A 19,599-nucleotide genomic window follows, 5' to 3' on the forward strand; every position below is an offset into this window, starting at 1 on the left:
GAATAAAAATGGAAATCACAGCAACGTCTGTCTGTCATCAGACAAATCCTGTCCGTCAAACCTCCTTCTACTACAGTACCAGAGCATCAAACTCCAACTCCTGCTACTACTGTACCAGAGCATCAAACCCCAACTCCTTCTACTACAGTACCAGAGCATCAAACCCCAACTCCTTCTACTACTACTACTGTGCCAGAGCATCAAACCCCAACTCCCTCTACTACTGTACCAGAGCATCAAACCTCAACTCCTTCTACTACAGTACCAGAGCATCAAACCCCAACTCCTTCTACTACTGTACCAGAGCATCAAACCCCAACTCCTTCTACTACTGTACCAGAGCATCAAACCCCAACTCCTTCTACTACTACTGTACCAGAGCATCAAACCCCAACTCCTTCTACTACTGTACCAGAGCATCAAACCCCAACTCCTTCTACTACTACTACTGTACCAGAGCATCAAGCCCCAGCTCCTTCTACTATTACTACTGTACCAGAGCATCAAACCCCAACTCCTTCTACTACTACTACTGTACCAGAGCATCAATCCCCAACTCCTTCTACTACTACTACTACTGTACCAGAGCATCAAACCCCAACTCCTTCTGCTACTGTACCAGAGCATCAAACCCCAACTCCTTCTACTACTGTACCAGAGCATCTAACCCCAACTCCTTCTACTACTACTACTGTACCAGAGCGTCCAACCCCAACTCCTTCTACTACTACTACTGTACCAGAGCGCCCAACCCCAACTCCTTCTACTACTGTACCAGAGCGCCCAACCCCAACTCCTTCTACTACTGTACCAGAGCGCCCAACCCCAACTCCTTCTGCTACTGTACCAGAGCATCAAACCCCAACTCCTCTGCACTATTTATGTCTGCCTGTTGTTTGTTTGTTCTGTGTTTTATGTATTCATTTTTTTAACTAGGCAAGTCAGTTAAGAACAAATTCTTATTTACAATGACGGCGTACACGGCCAAACCCTAGCCTGGACGACACTGGGCCAATTGTGCGCCGCACTATGGGACTCCCAATCACGTCCAGTTGTGATACAGCCTGGAATCGAACCAGGCTCTGTAGTGACGCATCTAGCACTGAGATGCAGTGCCTTAGACCGCTGTGCCACTCAGGAACCCTGAAACTGTGCCATGATTTTACTCCTGAAGGACAATAGCGTGATTCTGATATATACATAGCAAATTGATGTTGATCATATGTTGTCTGCTTGGCGTGACCGTTTTCCTGCGCCGGAATAAAAAACAATTGTCCTTTACCCTCTGTTCCCTGCGCCTGACTCCATACCCAATACTCATAGAAGTGCGTTACACATAAGTAATTCATCATTAACGTTTGCTTCATTCATGTGACTCACCATTACTGGGTCATGAATGTGACAGACCAATACCTCATGAGGCTTCTTCTCCCTAATCTGAGACCTTGAAACTGAGATATCTTTAATTCTCAAAACAAGGGTCTGGGCGTACTGCCAAATTGCAGATACTGCTAGTGAGGATTCGTTTAGTCAGTCACTTGCATGAACACACATATTGGTTAATAGAAAAACATCAAATGTTCCATTACAAGGTTTACTTTGAAATTCAGACATTCCCTCAGTTTGGTGATTGAAAAGTGATTGTAATTATTGTAGCCAATTTATACATTTTCCTGCTCCCTTACAATTATCGGGGTGGCAGGTAGCCTAGTGGTTAGAGTGTTGGACTAGTAACCGCAAGGTTGCAAAATCAAAACCCTAGCTGACAAGGTACAAATCTGTCGTTCTGCCCCTGAACAAGGCAGTTAACCCACTGTTCCTAGGCCGTAATTGAAAATAAGAATTTGTTCTTAACTGACTTGCCTAGTAAAATAAAAAATTTAGATTTTTTTGTGAGCGATGTGGCCACTTTCATTTGCTTCCCACTGCTTCAATTGAAGGGTGTTGTGTTACTCTGTTGTGGTAAATTATGAACATGACAACATCTAATGTTGGCTTCAACTTGGCATACATACAAATCCTTACATTACAAAAGGAACCTGTTTTTGGTCACTTTCTCATGATAAAAATTGTTATGGTACTATTCAAATGCTGAGATTAATGATACCGCTATTCATGGCTTAATTATGTGGGCCTGCATTGGCCACATACATACAGTAAGCTACAGAAAACTCGCCACGCATGCATCCAACCTATTTAGTCAGGCAATGTCCACCTTATTTTCACATATGTGACCCGATTCAGGAAACTAGGCTAATGACGCAAGTCACGACTTCACAGGAGAGCCATTTGAAGGTAACATTGTTTTTAATCAAAATCTGTAGTTTTTTTTGCCAGAAATGGCTTCGCGAACATGTGAAGTTTCATGTGCCTTAATAACAAACTTGTATGTGATCTGTAAATATGATTACAGTTGTTAAATTACAAACCTTATTGGTTAAGCCAAAGAAAAAGCTGTCAACCTTCCCACTAGCCATTGATTGGCAGAGATAATGAGTGATTGGCAGAGCCATTGATTGGCAGATATAATGAGTGGGCTTGATATGCCGAGAGAGTTCGGATTGGTCTGCCATAGAAGGCTTCTGTCTATTTGAGCTCGTCAGTATGTGTTGGCAATCCTGTCGAACTGAGCTTTTTAAAAAATATATTGTGTAGTGGAGCTGCATAAGTGTTGCTCTCCACTTTCTGGAGGAGGATCAATTTTTTGTAATCAGTGGAATTAGAGTATGATAGCTAAAGAGATGGAGAAAACACCTGTCTCCAGATTACGTCTTCAAACTAAGGGAAACCATGGCATGACTTTCCTGACAGGGAGACGCGTCCATCATGCATTATAGTGTATTTTCAGATATTACACGTTTTCTAATTTTGACAGTGGTTTCATTTTAAAAAATAATTACATTTTCAAGCTAAAGTGTACTGTTAGCTAGCTAACATTAGCTGGCTGACTCCCAAGCTGACGTTATTATTCGTATCCCAGAGCCGTGTGCTGTTCTAGTTAGAGCCTAATGTTAGATAGCTTACATTGAACATGGTTGGTTAGCTCCCAGCACTGTGGCATTGTTGGCACTGCTCATTGTTGTTTAACTAGCTAACGTTAGCTGGCTGGATCATTAGCTAATGTTATGTGATGTGTATACCACACCCGTTGAATATGGCCAGTGCCAGTAAACCTCTGCAAAAAAAAGCATAATGAAATTGTTGCCAGCAGAGCTGGTTAGGCTGTTTTTATGTTATCCAGAGGTAAAAAAATAATTGGCCAGAATGTCAAGAGTGAGCTCCGTGAGCAAAATGAGATGGGTGGGGCTAAAGCTTAAGTGTGTGAATGATGCTGAATGAGTGTGGTTTAAGAAGAGCTCTTCACTAGACAGCAAAGCATTCAAAGGTTATTTTCTCAAAAGTGAGTTTAAAAGTCGATCTACTTTCAAAGCAGAATTACTTTCCCATTGTTCCTCAAATGCAGTGTATGATATCCAATTTTATACCTCTACTTTTTTTAGTCTCTACTTTTATCCAATGTAAAAAACACAATTTCAAATTTTGCCACATAAGACCGAATCCAGGTGGGGAGTCACATATTTAAGAATGTAATAATAATTTGAATATCAATGTATTGGCAAGGCCTAAAAAAATATATACAGTACCAGTCAAAAGTTTGGTCACACCTACTCATTCCAGGGTCTTTCTTTATTTTTACTATTTTCTAAATTGTAAAATAATAGTGAAGACATCAAACCTATGAAATAACACATCCGGAATCATGTAGTAACCAAAAAGTGTTAAACAAATCAAAATATATTTGATATTCTTCAAAGTAGCCACCCTATGCCTTGATGACAGTTTAGCACCCTCATGGCAGTCTCTCAACCAGCTTCACCTGGAGTTATTTTCCAACAGTCTTGAAGGAGTTCCGACAGCCGGGAAGAACTAGTGGGTATCAGAGCGGCAGTCACTCACCAGCACTACCAGTATTACGACCAGGAATACGACTTTCCCGAAACGGATCCTTTGTTACCCCAGGGCAATTGAACTGGTTCCAGTGGCCGAACCAAAACAACGCTGGCGGAGGAGAGCTAGTGGTCTTCTATTCTGACTTAGGAAGTGTGCACAACACCCACCGCTTCCGAGTATATTACTTGCTAAAGTTCAGTCTCTGGATAGTAATAACGACGAGCTCAGGGCAAGGTTTCTTTCCAGAGAGACATCAGGGATTGTAACATACTCTGTTTCACGGAAACATGGCTCTCTCAGGATGTACTGTCTGAGTCCGTCCAGCCAGTTGGGTTCTCAGTTCATCGCACAGACAGGAATAAATACCTCTCCCGGAAGGAGGATGTATGTTTTATGTTTAATGACTCATGGTGTGATTGTGATAACATACAGGAACTCAAGTCCTTTTTTTCACCCTAACTAGAATACCTCACAATGAAATGCCAACCGTATCACCTCCCAAGATAATTATCTTTGGTTATATTCACAGCCGTGTATATCCCCCCTCAAGCCGATACCATGGCGGCCCTCAAAGAACTTCACTGGACTTTATGCAAACTGGAAACCACATATCCTGAGGCAGTATTTATTGTAGCTGGGATTTTATCAAGGAGAATTTGAGGAAAATAATGCAGAAATTCTATCAACACATTGACTGTAGTACTCGCGCTGCTAAAACACTTGACCAGTGCTACTCCAGCTTCCGGGATGCCTTCAAGGCCCTCCCCGCCCTCCTTTCGGCAAATCTGATTGCAACTCCATTTTGCTCCTCCCTTCCTATAGGTAGTTACTCAAACAGGAAGTACCAGTGCTAAGGATTATTCAACGCTGGTTTGACCAATTGGATTCCACACTTCAAGATTGTTTTGATCTCGCGGACTGGGATATGTTCCGGGTGTTCTCAGAGAATAATATTTACATATATGCTGATTCGGTGACTGAGTTTATCAGGAAGTGTATAAGAGATGTTGTACCCACTGTGACTATTAAAACTTACCCTAACTAGAAACAGTGGATAGATAGCAGCTGTCGGGACGTGACTTAACATAAATCTGATGACTGTTATGTATCGAATCAACTAACTAGGTTTAATTGTTACTCGATAAAATTAATCATGTAACAATTAACTCATTAGGATTTGGGGCACCACGGAAGAAGTTGTTTAATGAGTTACCATCTCCCGAATTAAACTCTCGACGATATATACGTTTTATATATTGATAATTCAGTTATTAATCAATCCCTCATATCAGTCTCATAATTAATTTATGAATCATTTCCTCATATCAGTCTCATCATTCATGTATTAATCATTACCTCATATCAGTCTCATAATTCTGAATGTCACATACTCCTTGCATCTACACAAACCCCAGCTTTTCTTATCATTCCATATAACAGATGTAATTGTTTATTTACTAACTAAATGATAACACAGGATACACACACGCGGTATAGGTTATTGATTAGAAACTTAATGCGATGGAAACAGGTCCCTAGAGGAGTAAGGACAACATGCCTGCTTGTTCATCAAAAGAGAGATGAGTAGAGAGGGGAAAAGGGAGAAAGAAAAAGGGAGAAAGAAAGAGACTAGAGAGACTTATATACTTGGAGCTATGCTCACAGTAATCATAATACTTTGCCCCGAACCGCCGCACATTTGGGGTAAAAAAATAATGAATCTATTTACGTGTTTGGATGTCTTCCTTCGTCATTTATCTCTGTTGGACCCAGGCCTTCGTGGAAATGGTTCCGTTGGCCTTCTCCTGAGCTCTTAAGTGTAAGGCTCTGATTGTCCACAAGAGGTCACAATGTCCTCCTTCTTAGTTGTCGGTGGCTTCAAAACCTTGTTCTGTAGTTTGAAGCAGACTAACAGGGTGGTGTTTACTGATCAATGATCCTCAGTGGGCTGATAAGAGCAGTGTAGTTGACGATGATTTGAAGAGGATAACCAGATGGTCCTACTTAAATTCACTTTCTTAGATACAGTACTTAGAACAGCTACTCAGCCATAGCATTGATTGTTAGAGAGGCTAATTTGTCGTCTTCACCTTGTGTTAATTTTCAGGGTCGTAACCAATGGAGACCTAAGCTGCAGCTTGGGTCCTTCTGGTCTGGTATTTTAATTCTCAACTCATCCTTTATACACCCTGGTAAAAAGGGGGCATTCCATCTTGCTGACACGCTCTCTGAGCTCCCTCGGGAGTGGCTACTTAATAGTGCAAAGTATCATCAAATCTATGGTCTCATTAGAAAACTAAAATCACATTCCTATCTTAACAAGAACATTATCATTATCTGTGATATTTCCTACACAACTTAAAGGATGAAAACCTTACATTCAGCAATACTAAAGCTAAACAGGTTCCCCTGCAGCATATAATTTACGATCGGGTTTACGACCCCCATTTCCATCCCTCCTCCCTTCTGCAGGTGAGAGGAATCTGGTTGAAGTTCAGGCTCCCGAGTGGCGCAGCGGTCTAAGGCACCGCATCTCAGTGCTAGAGGCATCACTACAGACCCTGATTCGATTCCAGTCTGTATCACAACAGGCTGTGATTATGAGTCCCATAGGGTTGCGCACAACTTGCCTAGCTAAATAAATTTTAAATAAATTCAAAAAAAGAAGTTGATCCATTGTAAACGGGTCTCTGGATCCTCACAGGAGCGTCATGACACAGCATTCGCGCAAAACAAAGGAGTTAATTGTGGACTTAAGAAAACAGCAGAGGGAGCACCCTCCTATCCACATCGACGGGACTTCAGTGGAGAAGGTGGAAAGCTTCCAAGTTCCTCGGCGTACATATCACTCACAGACTGAAATGGTCCACCCACACTGACAGTGTGCTGAGGAAGGCACAACGGAGCCTCTTCAACCTCAGGAGGCTGAAGAAATTTGGCTTGTCACCTAAAACCCTCACAAACTTTTACAGATACAAAATTGAGAGCATCCTGTCGGGCTGTATCACCAACTGGTACAGCAACTACACCGCCCACAATCAGCCCTGCTGTGGTGCTGTCTGCCCAACGCATCACCGGGGGAACCTACAGCACTCGACACCTACAGGACACCTACAGCACTCGATGTCACAGGACGGTCATCAAGGACAACAACTACCCGAGCCACTGCCTGTTCATCCCGCTATCATCCAGAAGGCAAGGTCAGTACAGGTGCATCAAAGCTGGGACCAAGAGACTGAAAAACTGCTTCTATCTCAAGGCCATCAGACTTTTAAATTCTGTTAAATAGACATCACTAGCACATTAGAGGCTGCTGCCCTATGGCATGACTCTCTCTTTTGGGTTAGGATCATAGGCGCCAGATCAGCTCTGCACAGGGCTGACAGATAGCCAGACCCCCCTCTCCCACCAGAGTTGTATGACAACAACCTGATTGGGAAATGGTTGGTGGGGATCCAAACAATAATCATGTCATGTCATTTGTTGTTTTGTGATGTCATTAAGGATGGTATAACAAGACAACTGTAATTCTGCAAGTGTACATGTCCTAGTTATTGGATTTACAACTTAAATTATTAAATAAGAAACTATTTGTGAAAAGATAGCAATGTGATTTTAGCCTTCTAAATGAGAAATTGTATTTCATATAAAGTTTTATCCAGTCAGTAACAACTGTATATGAAAGTCTAGAACTTTGACCAAAGACACAAGAAAGATCTCATCAAACAACCATTGGTACATCTGATCTATCCATTCTAACAACCACAACAACCCAATAAGCACTACCAAAGACATTGTGACCTCCGGTGGACAAACCATAGTCTTACAACCCCGACGATCAAGGACAGCTATGTGTAAATATGTATTGCATTCCTTTTCTGAATAAGTGGTTATTAAGGTGCTAAGTATTTGTATTTCCGTGAGTGTAGCTTACAAATGTCCCGACAGTTGAATTATTTTGTCTCTCCCTTTCCCTCTCTTTCAGGAATTCTCCATTTTGTTATAACCAAACTGCCATGCTTTGTTAGTCCACTTGGGACCGTTTTAGTGCATTATGTTAATAATCAATATAACCTAATGTTATGTTTTTCTGTGTGATTATGTAGTTAGTTAGTAAATAAATAATTCATAATTTAGGTTAGGGTTCGTGCAGAATTACGAGGTCAAAGACATTCAGAATGAGACTGATATGAGGAAATGATTAATGGATGACTGGTATGATAATTATATATTTTGATATAGTCTTGAGTTAATTCGGGAAACGGTAACTCGTTAAACAGACTTTTTCCGCGGTGCCCCAAGTTACTAATGAGTTCATTGTTAAATAATTAATTTAATCACATAATAATTAAACATAGTTACTTTTATAAAATAACAGTCATCACATTAATGGTAGTCACGTCACATCACCTACATACATAGATGTGGAATTACTGGCCATTTTATTCATGTAACACTAGTCACTTTAATAATGTTGACATATTTTGCATTACTCATCTCATATGTATATACTGTATTCTATCCTATTCTAAATCTATGCCGCTCTGACATTGCTCGCCCAATATTTATATATTCTTAATAGGCGTCCCGCTAGCGGAACAACTTCGGGTGACACTGGAGTGCGAGCAATTCAAATAAATAATCATAAATATTATGGATATTAAACATTTAGGAACATACAAGTGTCTTATATCGGTTAAAAGCTTAAATTCTTGTTAATCTAACTGCACTGTCCGATTTACAATAGGCTTTACAGCGAAAGCATGCAATGCAATTGTTTGAGGACAGTGCCCCATATCAAAATATTTTTCCAGCAGCACAGGTTTCATAAATTCACAAATAAGGATTAAATATTCACTTACTTTTTGAAAATCTTCCTCTAATTTGTCATCCAAAGGGTCCCAGCTACAACATGTAGTGTCATTTTGTTAGATAAAATCCTTATTTATATCCCATAAAGTCAGTTTAGTTCGTGCCATCGATTTGAGTAATCCACTTGTTCAACATGCAGAGAAAATAATCCAAAAAGCTACCGCTAAACTTTGTTAAAACAAGTCAATGTAATCCTCAGGTACCCAAAAATATTTAATACGTAAAGAAGTATGTTCAATAGAAGGAAAACGATATTAGCAGGTGCGAGTACTCTTCGTCGCGCTCGCAGAGACTGATTTCCAACTCTGAGTCCCAGTACTGATACTCATAATTCTTCCTCGTTTGGGAAGAAACAAGCCTGAAACCTTGAAACCTTGTACAAAGACTACTGACATCCAGTGGAAGCCATAGGAATTGCATACTGGGAGCTAGATTCAATGTTTTCCCTATACGTTCTAATGGAAGAGCATGTCCTCTCAAACTGTGGATTTTCTCCTACCATATCTATTGTGTTATAGTCTCCTACATTATTTTAGCATTTCTACAAACTTCAGAGTGTTTTCTTTCCAATGGTACCAATTATATGCATATCTTTGATTCAGGGCCTGAGCAATACGCAGTTTACTGTTAGGTATTTGTTACGGATATAGGTATCCTGTGTGTATTTGTTTTCTCGCCCTAGTCACAGGTGGCAGTCATCAGTCGCCAATCTGAAGATACACCAGCTCCTTACCCAATCACATCCCTTCCCTTGGTTTAAAACAAACCCAATCAGTTGTCTCTGGAGCTATCGCTCTTTTGTTTTTGCTCCTACATGTCACATTTGTCCGTTATTATGTGAGTATGTATTGTTGTGGTGTATGACTGTTTGTTTGTTGGTGTGCCAAGTCGCCCATGGGCATACATTACCTGTAGGAAAAACTTTGTCTAAGTACCCTAGTTAGAACTGGGCGGACCACCCTCTGATTTTATTGGTTAGTTAGCTAGCTGTTCATGAAGCAGGCTAGACTAGCTTAGGGTTTTTGGGGGAAATGAATTATTTCCTACCCCACCATTACCGTGTGTTTTAACAATAAACCTTAAGTGTTAGACGGTAGATTTAGGTTGTCTGTTGTTTTTAGTTCTCACTCTTCCTTTTCGCTGTTATGATTTGCATGAGATATGTTACGGGTCTCGTTTCCATCCCCCCTAGACTGCAGGGCCAAAGGTGTTCGTAACAGTATTACTGCACTCTTAGAGCTAGAAACACAAGAATTTCGCTACACCCGTAATAATATTTGCTAAACACGTGTATGTGACAAATAGAATTTGATTTGACATATGCTTAGCACTTGTTGGCTGCTTTTCCTTGACCCAGTGGTCGAACTCATCCCAAACTATCTCAATTGGGTTGAGGTCAGGTGAGGCCAGGTCATCTGATGCAGCATTCCATCACTCTCCATCTTGGTCAAATAGCCCTTACACAGTCTGGAGGTGTGTTGGGTCATTGTCCGGTTGAAAAACAAATGATGACGCAAATAAATCACTGACAGTGTTTACAGCAAAGCACCCACTCTGCATCTCAAAGCACCCACACACCATCACACCTCCTCCATGCTTCACGATGGGAACCACACATGGGGAGATCATCAATTTACCTACTCTGCGTCTCACAAAGCACCCACACACCATCACACCTCCTCCATGCTTCACGGTGGGAACCTCACATGGGGAGATCATCCATTTACCTACTCTGCGTCTCACAAAGCACCCACACACCATCACACCTCCTCCATGCTTCACGGTGGGAACCTCACATGGGGAGATCATCCATTTACCTACTCTGCGTCTCACAAAGACACGGCGGTTGCAACCAAAAGTCTCACATTTGTACTCATCACGCCAGAGGACAGATTTCCACCGGTGTCATGTTCATTGCTTGTGTTTCTTGGCCCAAGCAAGTCTCTTCTTCTTATTGGTGTCCTTTAGTAGTGTTTATTTTGCAGCAAATCGACCATCAAGGCCTGATACATGCATTCTCCTCTGAACAGTTGATGATGAGATGTGTCGGTTACTTGAACTCTGTGAAGAATTTATTTGAGCTGCAATTTCTGGTAACTCTAATGCTGGTAACTCTAATGAACTTATCCTCTGCAGTAGAGGTAACTCTGGATCGTCCTTTCCTGTGGTGTTCCTCATCAGAGCCAGTTTCATCATAGCGCTTGATGGTTTTTGCAACTACACTTGAAGAAACTATTGACATTTTCCGGATTGACTGACCTTCATGTCTTGAAGTAATGATGGACTGTCGTTCCTCTTTGCTTATTTGAGCAGTTCTTGCCATAATATGGACTATAGGGCTAACTTCTGTTTACCACCCCTACCTTGACATAACACAACTGATTGACTCAAACACATTAAAAAGTAAAGAAATTCCACAAATGATCTTTTAACAAGGCACACCTATTAATTTAAATGCATTCCAGGTGACTACCTCATGAAGCTGGTTGAGAGGGTGGCAAATTTGAAGAATCTGAGATATATATATTTTGATTTGTTTAACATGTTTTTGTTTACTACATGATTCCATATGTGTTATTTCATAGTTGTGATGTCTTCACTATATTCTACAATGTAGAAAATAGTAAAAATAAAGAAAAACCCTTGAATAAGTAGGTGTTCAAACTTTTAACTGATGGTCACTAAACTTTTCAGTCAAGATCACTTTCGCAGTCAATGAGCAAGTTGAGATTTGTTGACAAAAATGTAAGCCTATTCAACATTAATAAATACAGTTCATTAGGATTGAAGTTTGTGCAGTAGGCCTAATACACTGAACAAAATTATAAACAACAATTTCAGGGATTTTACTGAGTTACATTTCATATAAGGAAATCATTCAATTGAAATTAATTAATTAGGCCCTGATCTATGGATTTCACATGACTGGGACAACATATATGCATCTGTTGGTCACAGATACCTTAAAAAATGTTAGGGGGTGGATCAGAAAACCAGTCAGTATCTGGTGTGACCACGATTTGCCTCAAGCAACATGACACATCTCCTTCGCATAGAGTTGATCAGGGTGTTGATTGTGACCTGTGGAATATTGTCATTGACTCATCTTCAATGGCTGTGCGAAGATGCTGGTTATTGGTGGGAACTGGAACACACTGTTGTACACGTCGATCCAGAGCATCCCAAACATGCTCAATGGGTGACATGTCTGGTGAGTATGCAGGCCATGGAAGAACTGGGACATTTTCAGCTTCTAGGAATTGTGTACAGATCATTGTTACATGGGGACGTGCATTATCATACAGAAACATGAGGTGATGCGGTGAATGAATGGCATGACAATGGGACAAAGTGTCACGCTATCTCTGTGCATACCATTGATAAAATACAATTGTGTTTGTTGTCAATAGCTTATGCCTGGTCATACCATAAGCTCACCACCACCATGGGGTTACATTTGGTCTGTGGTTGTGAAGCCGGTTGGACGTACAACCAAATTCTCTAAAATAATGTTGGCGGCGGTTTATGGTAGAGAAGTAAAGATTACATTCTCTGGAAACAGCTCTAGTGGGCATTCCTGCAGTCAGCATGCCAAAAGCACGCTCCCATAAAACTTGAGACATCTGTGGCATTGTGTTGTTTGACAAAACTGCACATTTAAGAATGGCCTTTTATTGTCCCCATCACAAGTTGCACCTGTGCAATGATCATACTGTTTAATCAGCTTCTTGATATGCCACACCTGTCAGGTGGATGGATTATCTTGGCAAGCAGAAATGCCCACTATTTGTAAACAAATTTGTGCACAACATTTTAGAGAAATAAGCTTTTTGTGAGTGTGGAACATTTCTGAGGTCTTTTATTTCAGCTCATGAAACCTTGGACCAACACATGTTGTGTTTATATTTTTATTCCGCATATTAGCTATATGCTTGGCCTGCCAATATTGTTCTTCTCAGACTACATTATATTTCATATCAAAATAGATCAGATGTTGTATCACTTGCGAGGCACAGCTGAGCATAAATTGAAATAATTTGTTTTATTTTACGGGACTGATGGTACCTTTTATCTGATGGTCAGTCTCAGTAGAGGGAGGGAGAGAGCAGCACACAGCCCCTGCTTTCTCCTTTCCTCCGGTGAGACTGACCAGAGAGAGGTAACACCTTCTTCCACCTGATGGCGAAACTCGAGTCGCACTGCATTATTTCTGTCTCATGCACAAATTCATGTGGTTCCTATGACCAGAGAAAGATTAATTTCATTAAATTTTTTATTTAACCTTTTTTTTTATCCCGGCAAGTCATTTAAGAACAAATTCTTATTTACAATGACGGCCTACACCGGCCAAACCCAGACGACACAGCCTTAGATATTAAAATATGCATGACAAACTGCTAATAATAAAAATGCAGGTGGATCGAGACACTTGGCTACTAATCCCTTGCAGCAGCGTGAAAGGGAAGTAAGGATAATCACTTTATGTTTTATAGAAGTGTTGAATAAAAACACTGTTGAAAGTGTTGAATAAAAACTTAAACATGAATGCATAAAAACAACAGCTCTTTGCTATATTTGTTGACAGTAAAACAGTATTTGTATTTATTATGGATCCCCATAGTAATGAAAAATGACAAGGCGGAGATGCATCCTACAAGTGCGAACACCGTCCAGCCACTGGTGTAGAAAAGGTAAACATTCTACTCTGCGTTCTCCGCAGATTCTTACGTAGGCTGGCGACCGACTTGATCAAGAAAGCCATCTCAAGCCTATAATCCTCGGCAAGCAAACTATCGCCACATTGGAACTCTGAGTAATCCAGTTTGTCCTGAAACAAAGCGTAGTAGATACAGCTCCTGCCACATTGGAACTCTGAGTGATCAGTTTGTCCTGAAACAAAGCGTAGTAGATACACCTCCTACAGCGCTGGAACCGATCATTTACCTCTCCAGACAAAGAGGGCTCCATTGGAAAACTCATCTGGGACTAACTTTGTTAGCTTGAAAGTGCCGAATAAAAACTTAAATCAAATAAAATGTATTCATATAGCCCTTCGTACATCAGCTGATATCTCAAAGTGCTGTACAGAAACCCAGCCTAAAACCCAAAACAGCAAGCAATGCAGGTGTAGAAGCACGGTGGCTAGGAAAAACTCCCTAGAAAGGCCAAAACCTAGGAAGAAACCTAGAGAGGAACCAGGCTATGTGGGGTGGCCAGTCCTCTTCTGGCTGTGCTGGGTGGAGATTTTAACAGAACATGGCCAAGATGTTCAAATGTTCATAAATGACCAGCATGGTCCAATAATAATAAGGCAGAACAGTTGAAACTGGAGCAGCAGCACGGCCAGGTGGACTGGGGACAGCAAGGAGTCATCATGTCAGGTAGTCCTGAGGCATGGTCCTAGGGCTCAGGTCCTCCGAGAGAGAGAAAGAAGAGAGAATTAGAGAGAGCACACTTAAATTCACACAGGACACCGAATAGGACAGGAGAAGTACTCCAGATATAACAAACTGACCCTAGCCCCCCGACACATAAACTACTGCAGCATAAATATTGGAGGCTGAGACAGGAGGGGTCAGGAGACACTGTGGCCCCATCCGAGGACACCCCCGGACAGGGCCAAACAGGAAGGATATAACCCCACCCACTTTGCCAAAGCACAGCCCCCCCGCCCCCCCCCCACACACACACACACACACACACACACACACACACACACACACACACACACAGCAAGGATGGAGTGACACAGTGCGGAGCTTAAAGACACATAGACCTTGGAATGGCATTACCATAATCTCTAAGCTGTGCCGAGTTCAATGAGATGCCTCGCTTGACCGTAGCTCGCTCAGTCTGAGCGCAGTGACCGTGAAAAAAAGTAGGCCCAAAATGAAGCCTGACCCTAAATTTCAGGTGCTTTGGGTGACAATGGGAGAACCGTTAGGGTTAGAAGCACAATTCAACCCCAGGAACGTTCCTGAGGTCCTCCCGATCTGTGCAAGCCTAACCTTGACTGTGTGGCATTTACATGTGTACCAGACTGGTGACAACCTTTACCATGTGTACCAGACTGGTGACAACCTTTACCATGTGTACCAGACTGGTGACAACCTTTACCATGTGTACCAGACTGGTGACAACCTTTACCATGTGTACCAGACTGGTGACAACCTTTACCATGTGTACCAGACTGGTGACAACCTTTACCATGTGTACCAGACTGGTGACAACCTTTACCATGTGTACCAGACTGGCTGAATCAAATCAAATTGTATGTGTCACATGCTCTGGTACCACTTGCTGTGCGGTAGCAGAGAGTACAGTCTATGATTAGGGTGGCTGGAGTCTTTGATAGTTTTTAGGGCCTTCCTCTGACACCGCCTGGCATAGAGATCCTGGATTGCAGGAAGCTTGGCCCAGGTGAAGTACTGGGCTGTATGCACTACTCGCTTGCCATACCAGGCAGTGATGGTGCAGCTGTATAACCTTTTGAGGGTCTGAGGACCCATGCCAAATCTTTTCAGTTTCCTGAGGGGCAATAGGTTTTGTCGTGCTCTTTTCATGACTGTCTTGGTGACTTTGGACCATGATCATTTGTTGGGGATGCGGACACCAAGGCACTTGAAGTTCTCAACCTGCTCTACTACAGCCCCGTCGATGAGAATGCGGGCGTGCTCGGTCCTCCTTTTCCTGTAGTCCACAATCATCTCCTTTGTCTTGATCACGTTGAGGGAGAGGTTGTTGTCCTAGCACCACACGGCAAGTTCTCTGACCTCCTCCCTACAGGCTGTCTCCTCGTTGGCGGTGATGAGGCACAGTGGTGTCATCGGCAAACTTGATGGTGCTGGAGTCGTGCCTGGCCGTGCGGCCATGAGTGAACAGGGAGTACAGGAGGGGCCTGAGCACGCACCCCTAAGGGGCCACCGTGTTGAGGATCAGCGTGGCAGATGCTTTGTTACCTACGCATACCACTTTAGGAAGGTTCGTCAGGAATTCCAGGATCCTGTTGCAGATGGAGGTGTTTAGTCCCAGGGTCCTTAGCTTAGTGATGAGCTTTGAGGGCACTATGGTGTTAAACGCTGAGCTGTAGTCAATGAATAGCATTCTCACATAGGTGTTCCTTTTGTCCAGGTGGGAAAGGGCAGTGTGGAGTGCGATAGAGATTGCATCATCTGTGGATCTGTTGGGGTGGTATGCAAATTGGAGTGGGTCTAGGGTACCTGGGAGGATGCTGTTGATGTGAGCCATGACCAGCCTTTCAAAGCACTTTATGGCTACAAATGTGAGTGCCACAGGTCGGTGGTCATTTAGGCACGTTACCTTGGTGTTCTTGGCCACTGGGGCTGTAGTTGTCTGCTTGAAACATGTTGGGATTACAGACTTAGTCAGGCACAAGTTGAAAATGTCAGTGAAGACACAGTTTATGCTCGGAGTGTACGTCCTGGTAATCCATCTAGCCCTGCGGCCTTGTGGATGTTGATCTTTTTAAAAGTCATACTCACATCGGCTACGGAGAGCGTGATCACACAGTCGTCCGGAACAGCTGATACTCTCCTGCATGTTTCAGTGTTACTTGCCTTGAAGCAAGCATGGAAGTAATTTGCTCAACTGGTAGGCTCGTGTCACTTGGTAGCTCGCGGCTGTGCTTCCCTTTGTAGTCTGTAACAGTTAGCACGCCCTTCCACATCCGACGAGCACCAGAGCCGGTGTAGTACGATTCAATCTTAGTCCTGTATTAATGCTTTACTTGCTTGATGATTCGTCGGAGGGCATAGAGGGATTTCTTATAAGCTTCCGGCTTAGAGTCCCGCTCCCTGAAAGCGGCAGCTCTAGCCTTTAGCTCAGTGTGGATATTACCTGTAATCCATGGCCTCGGGTTGGGGTATGTAAGTACGGTCACCGTGGGGATGACATCATCGATGCACTTACTGATGAAACCAGTGTCTGATCTGGTGTACTCCTCAATGCCATCGGAGGAATCCTGTAACATATTCCAGTCTGTGCTATTGAAACAGTCCTGTAGCTTAACATCTGCTTCATCTGACCACTTTCTTATTGAGTCTCTGGTGCTTCCTGCTTTAGTCTTTGCTTGAAATCAGGAATCGGGAGGATAGAATTATGGTCAGATTTGCCAAATGGAAGGCGAGGGTGAGCTCTGTATGCGTCTCTTGTGTGGAGTAAAGGTGGTCTACAGATTTTTTTCCCTCTGGTTGCACATGATGAGCATTTTCTTGTTCATCATGGATGAGCATTTTCTTGTTTGCTTATGGCCGTATACAGCTCATTGAGTTCGGTCTTAGTGCCAACATCGGATTGTGGTGGTTAATAGACAGCTATGAAGAAATATAGATGAAAATTATCTTGGTAAATAGTGTGGCCAACAGCTTATCATGAGATACTCTACCTCAGGTGAGAAAACCCCGAGATTACCTTAGATTTCGTGCACCAGCTGTTGTTTACAAATAAACACCCCTTGTCTTACCAGAGGGCGCTGTTCTAAAAACACTCCTTGTCTTACCAGAGGGCGCTGTTCTAAAAACACTCCTTGTCTTACCAGAGGGCGCTGTTCTAAAAACACTCCTTGTCTTACCAGAGGGCGCTGTTCTAAAAACACTCCTTGTCTTACCAGAGGGCGCTGTTCTAAAAACACTCCTTGTCTTACCAGAGGGCGCTGTTCTAAAAACACTCCTTATCTTACCAGAGGGCGCTGTTCTAAAAAGCGTAAAAACCCGCCAGCTGTATGTTATTCATGTCGCCGTTCAGTCACGACTCAGTGAAACATAAGATATTACCGTTTTTAATGTCTCATTGGTAGAATATAGGTGATCGTAGTTTGTTTATTTTATTTTCCATTGATTGTACGTTGGCTAATAGGACCGATGGTAAAGGGAGATTACCCGCTCGGCGTTGGAGCCTTACAAGGCACCTCGATCTTCATCACTTTCTCTTACGAATGACAGGGATGAGGGCCTTGTCGGGGGCCTGAAGTAAATCCTTCCCATCCGACTCATTGAAGAAAAGTATTCCCCCAGTACGGGGTGAGTAATCGTTGTCCTGATATCCAGAAGTTATTTTCGGTAAAAAATGTACACACAATAGCACAATTGGTTCGTAAAACGGCAGCCATCTCCTCCGGCGCCATTATCTTCATGATGTCCTTTACATTTGTACCAGACTGGTGAGTGTAGTTCATTTTCAAAGTGACCCTGTAGCTATTACTATAGCAACACCAGAGGGAATGACCCTGATGGGCAAAGAAGAAATAACATCCTTCTCTGTGTCTCTGTCTCTCTCTCTCTCTGTGTCTCTGTCTCTCTAGGTGTACCAGTTCCATCATGAGGTCTCTGTTGGTCTGTGGAGTAGTTCTAGGAGGTGAGACATGTGCATCCTCATTTGAATCTCCTGATATTATAACGGGTATCAGTGTAGGCGTGCTTCGTAAATTATTACTATATAAATACCTGCTCTGATGATGAGGTAACATTATAAACACTACAATATACAGTGGGGATAACAAGTATTTAACACACTGCCGGTTTTGCAGGTTTTCCTACTTACAAAGCATGTAGAGGTCTGTAAATTTTATCATATGTACACTTCAACTGTGAGAGACGGAATCTAAAACAAAAATCAAGAGAATCACATTGTATGATTTTAAAGTAATTAATTAGCATTTTATTGCATGACATAAGTATTTGATCACCTACCAACCAGTAAGAATTCCGGCTCTCACAGACCTGTTAGTTTTTCTAGAAGCCCTCCTGTTCTCCACTCTACCTGTATTAACTGCACCTGTTTGAACTTGTTATCTGTATAAAAGACACCTGTCCACACACTCAATGAAACAGACGGCAACCTCTCCACAATGGCCAAGACCAGAAAACTGTGTAAGGACATCAGGGATAAAATTGTAGACCTGCACAAGGCTGGGATGGGCTACAGGAAAATAGGCAAGCAGATTGGTGAGAAGGCAACAACTGTTGGCGCAATTATAAAAAAAATGGAAGAAGTTCAAGATGACGGTCAGTCACCCTCAGTCTGGGGCTCCATGCAAGATCTCACCTCGTGGGGTATCAATGATCATGAGGAAGGTGAGGGATCAGCCCAGAACTACACTGCAGGACCTAGACAATGTAGAGAGCTGGGACCACAGGCTCAAAGAAAACCATTAGTAACACACTACGCCGTCATGGATTAAAATCCTGCAGCGCACGCAAGGTGCTCAAGCCAGCGCATGTCCAGGCCCGTCTGAAGTTTGCCATGACCATCTGGATGATCCAGAGGAGGAATGGGAGAAGGTCATGTGGTCTGAAGAGACAAAAATAGAGCTTTTTGGTCTAAACTCCACTCGCCGTGTTTGGAGGAAGAAGAAGGATGAGTACAACCCCAAGAACACCATCCCAACAAAAGATTGTGGTCACTTAGAAATGTCCTTGTTTTTGAAAGAAAAGCAATATTTTTGTGCATTAAAACAACAACAACATTGTTAATGTTGTAAATGACTATTATAGCTGGAAACGGCAGATTTTTTTATGGAATATCTACATAGACGTACAGAGGCCCATTATCAGCAACAATCACTCCTGTGTTCCAATGGCACGTTGTGTTAGCTAATCCAAGTTTATCATTTTAAAAGGCTAATTGATCATTAGAGAACCCTTTTGCAATTATGTTAGCACAGCTGAAAACCTGATTAAAGAAGCAATAAAACTGGCCTTCCTTAGACTAGTTGAGTATTTGGATTATCAACATTTGTGGGTTTTATTCCTGTACAGC

At 42.4% G+C, this 19,599-nt stretch overlaps 1 protein-coding gene across 1 annotated transcript in view; it reads left to right on the forward strand.

Moving 5' to 3' along the window:
• LOC139419365 (uncharacterized) overlaps positions 1 to 19,599 on the forward strand; it is a 28,394-nt gene that overhangs the window by 3,056 nt on the left and 5,739 nt on the right. The window contains exon 2 of the mRNA XM_071169306.1: positions 18,143 to 18,195. Coding sequence (XP_071025407.1) covers positions 18,143 to 18,195 — 53 coding nt within the window. The remainder of the gene's footprint in view (positions 1 to 18,142; positions 18,196 to 19,599) is intronic.

The sequence above is a fragment of the Oncorhynchus clarkii genome, chromosome 10, assembly GCF_045791955.1.
Source record: "Oncorhynchus clarkii lewisi isolate Uvic-CL-2024 chromosome 10, UVic_Ocla_1.0, whole genome shotgun sequence".
NCBI lineage: Eukaryota > Metazoa > Chordata > Actinopteri > Salmoniformes > Salmonidae > Oncorhynchus > Oncorhynchus clarkii.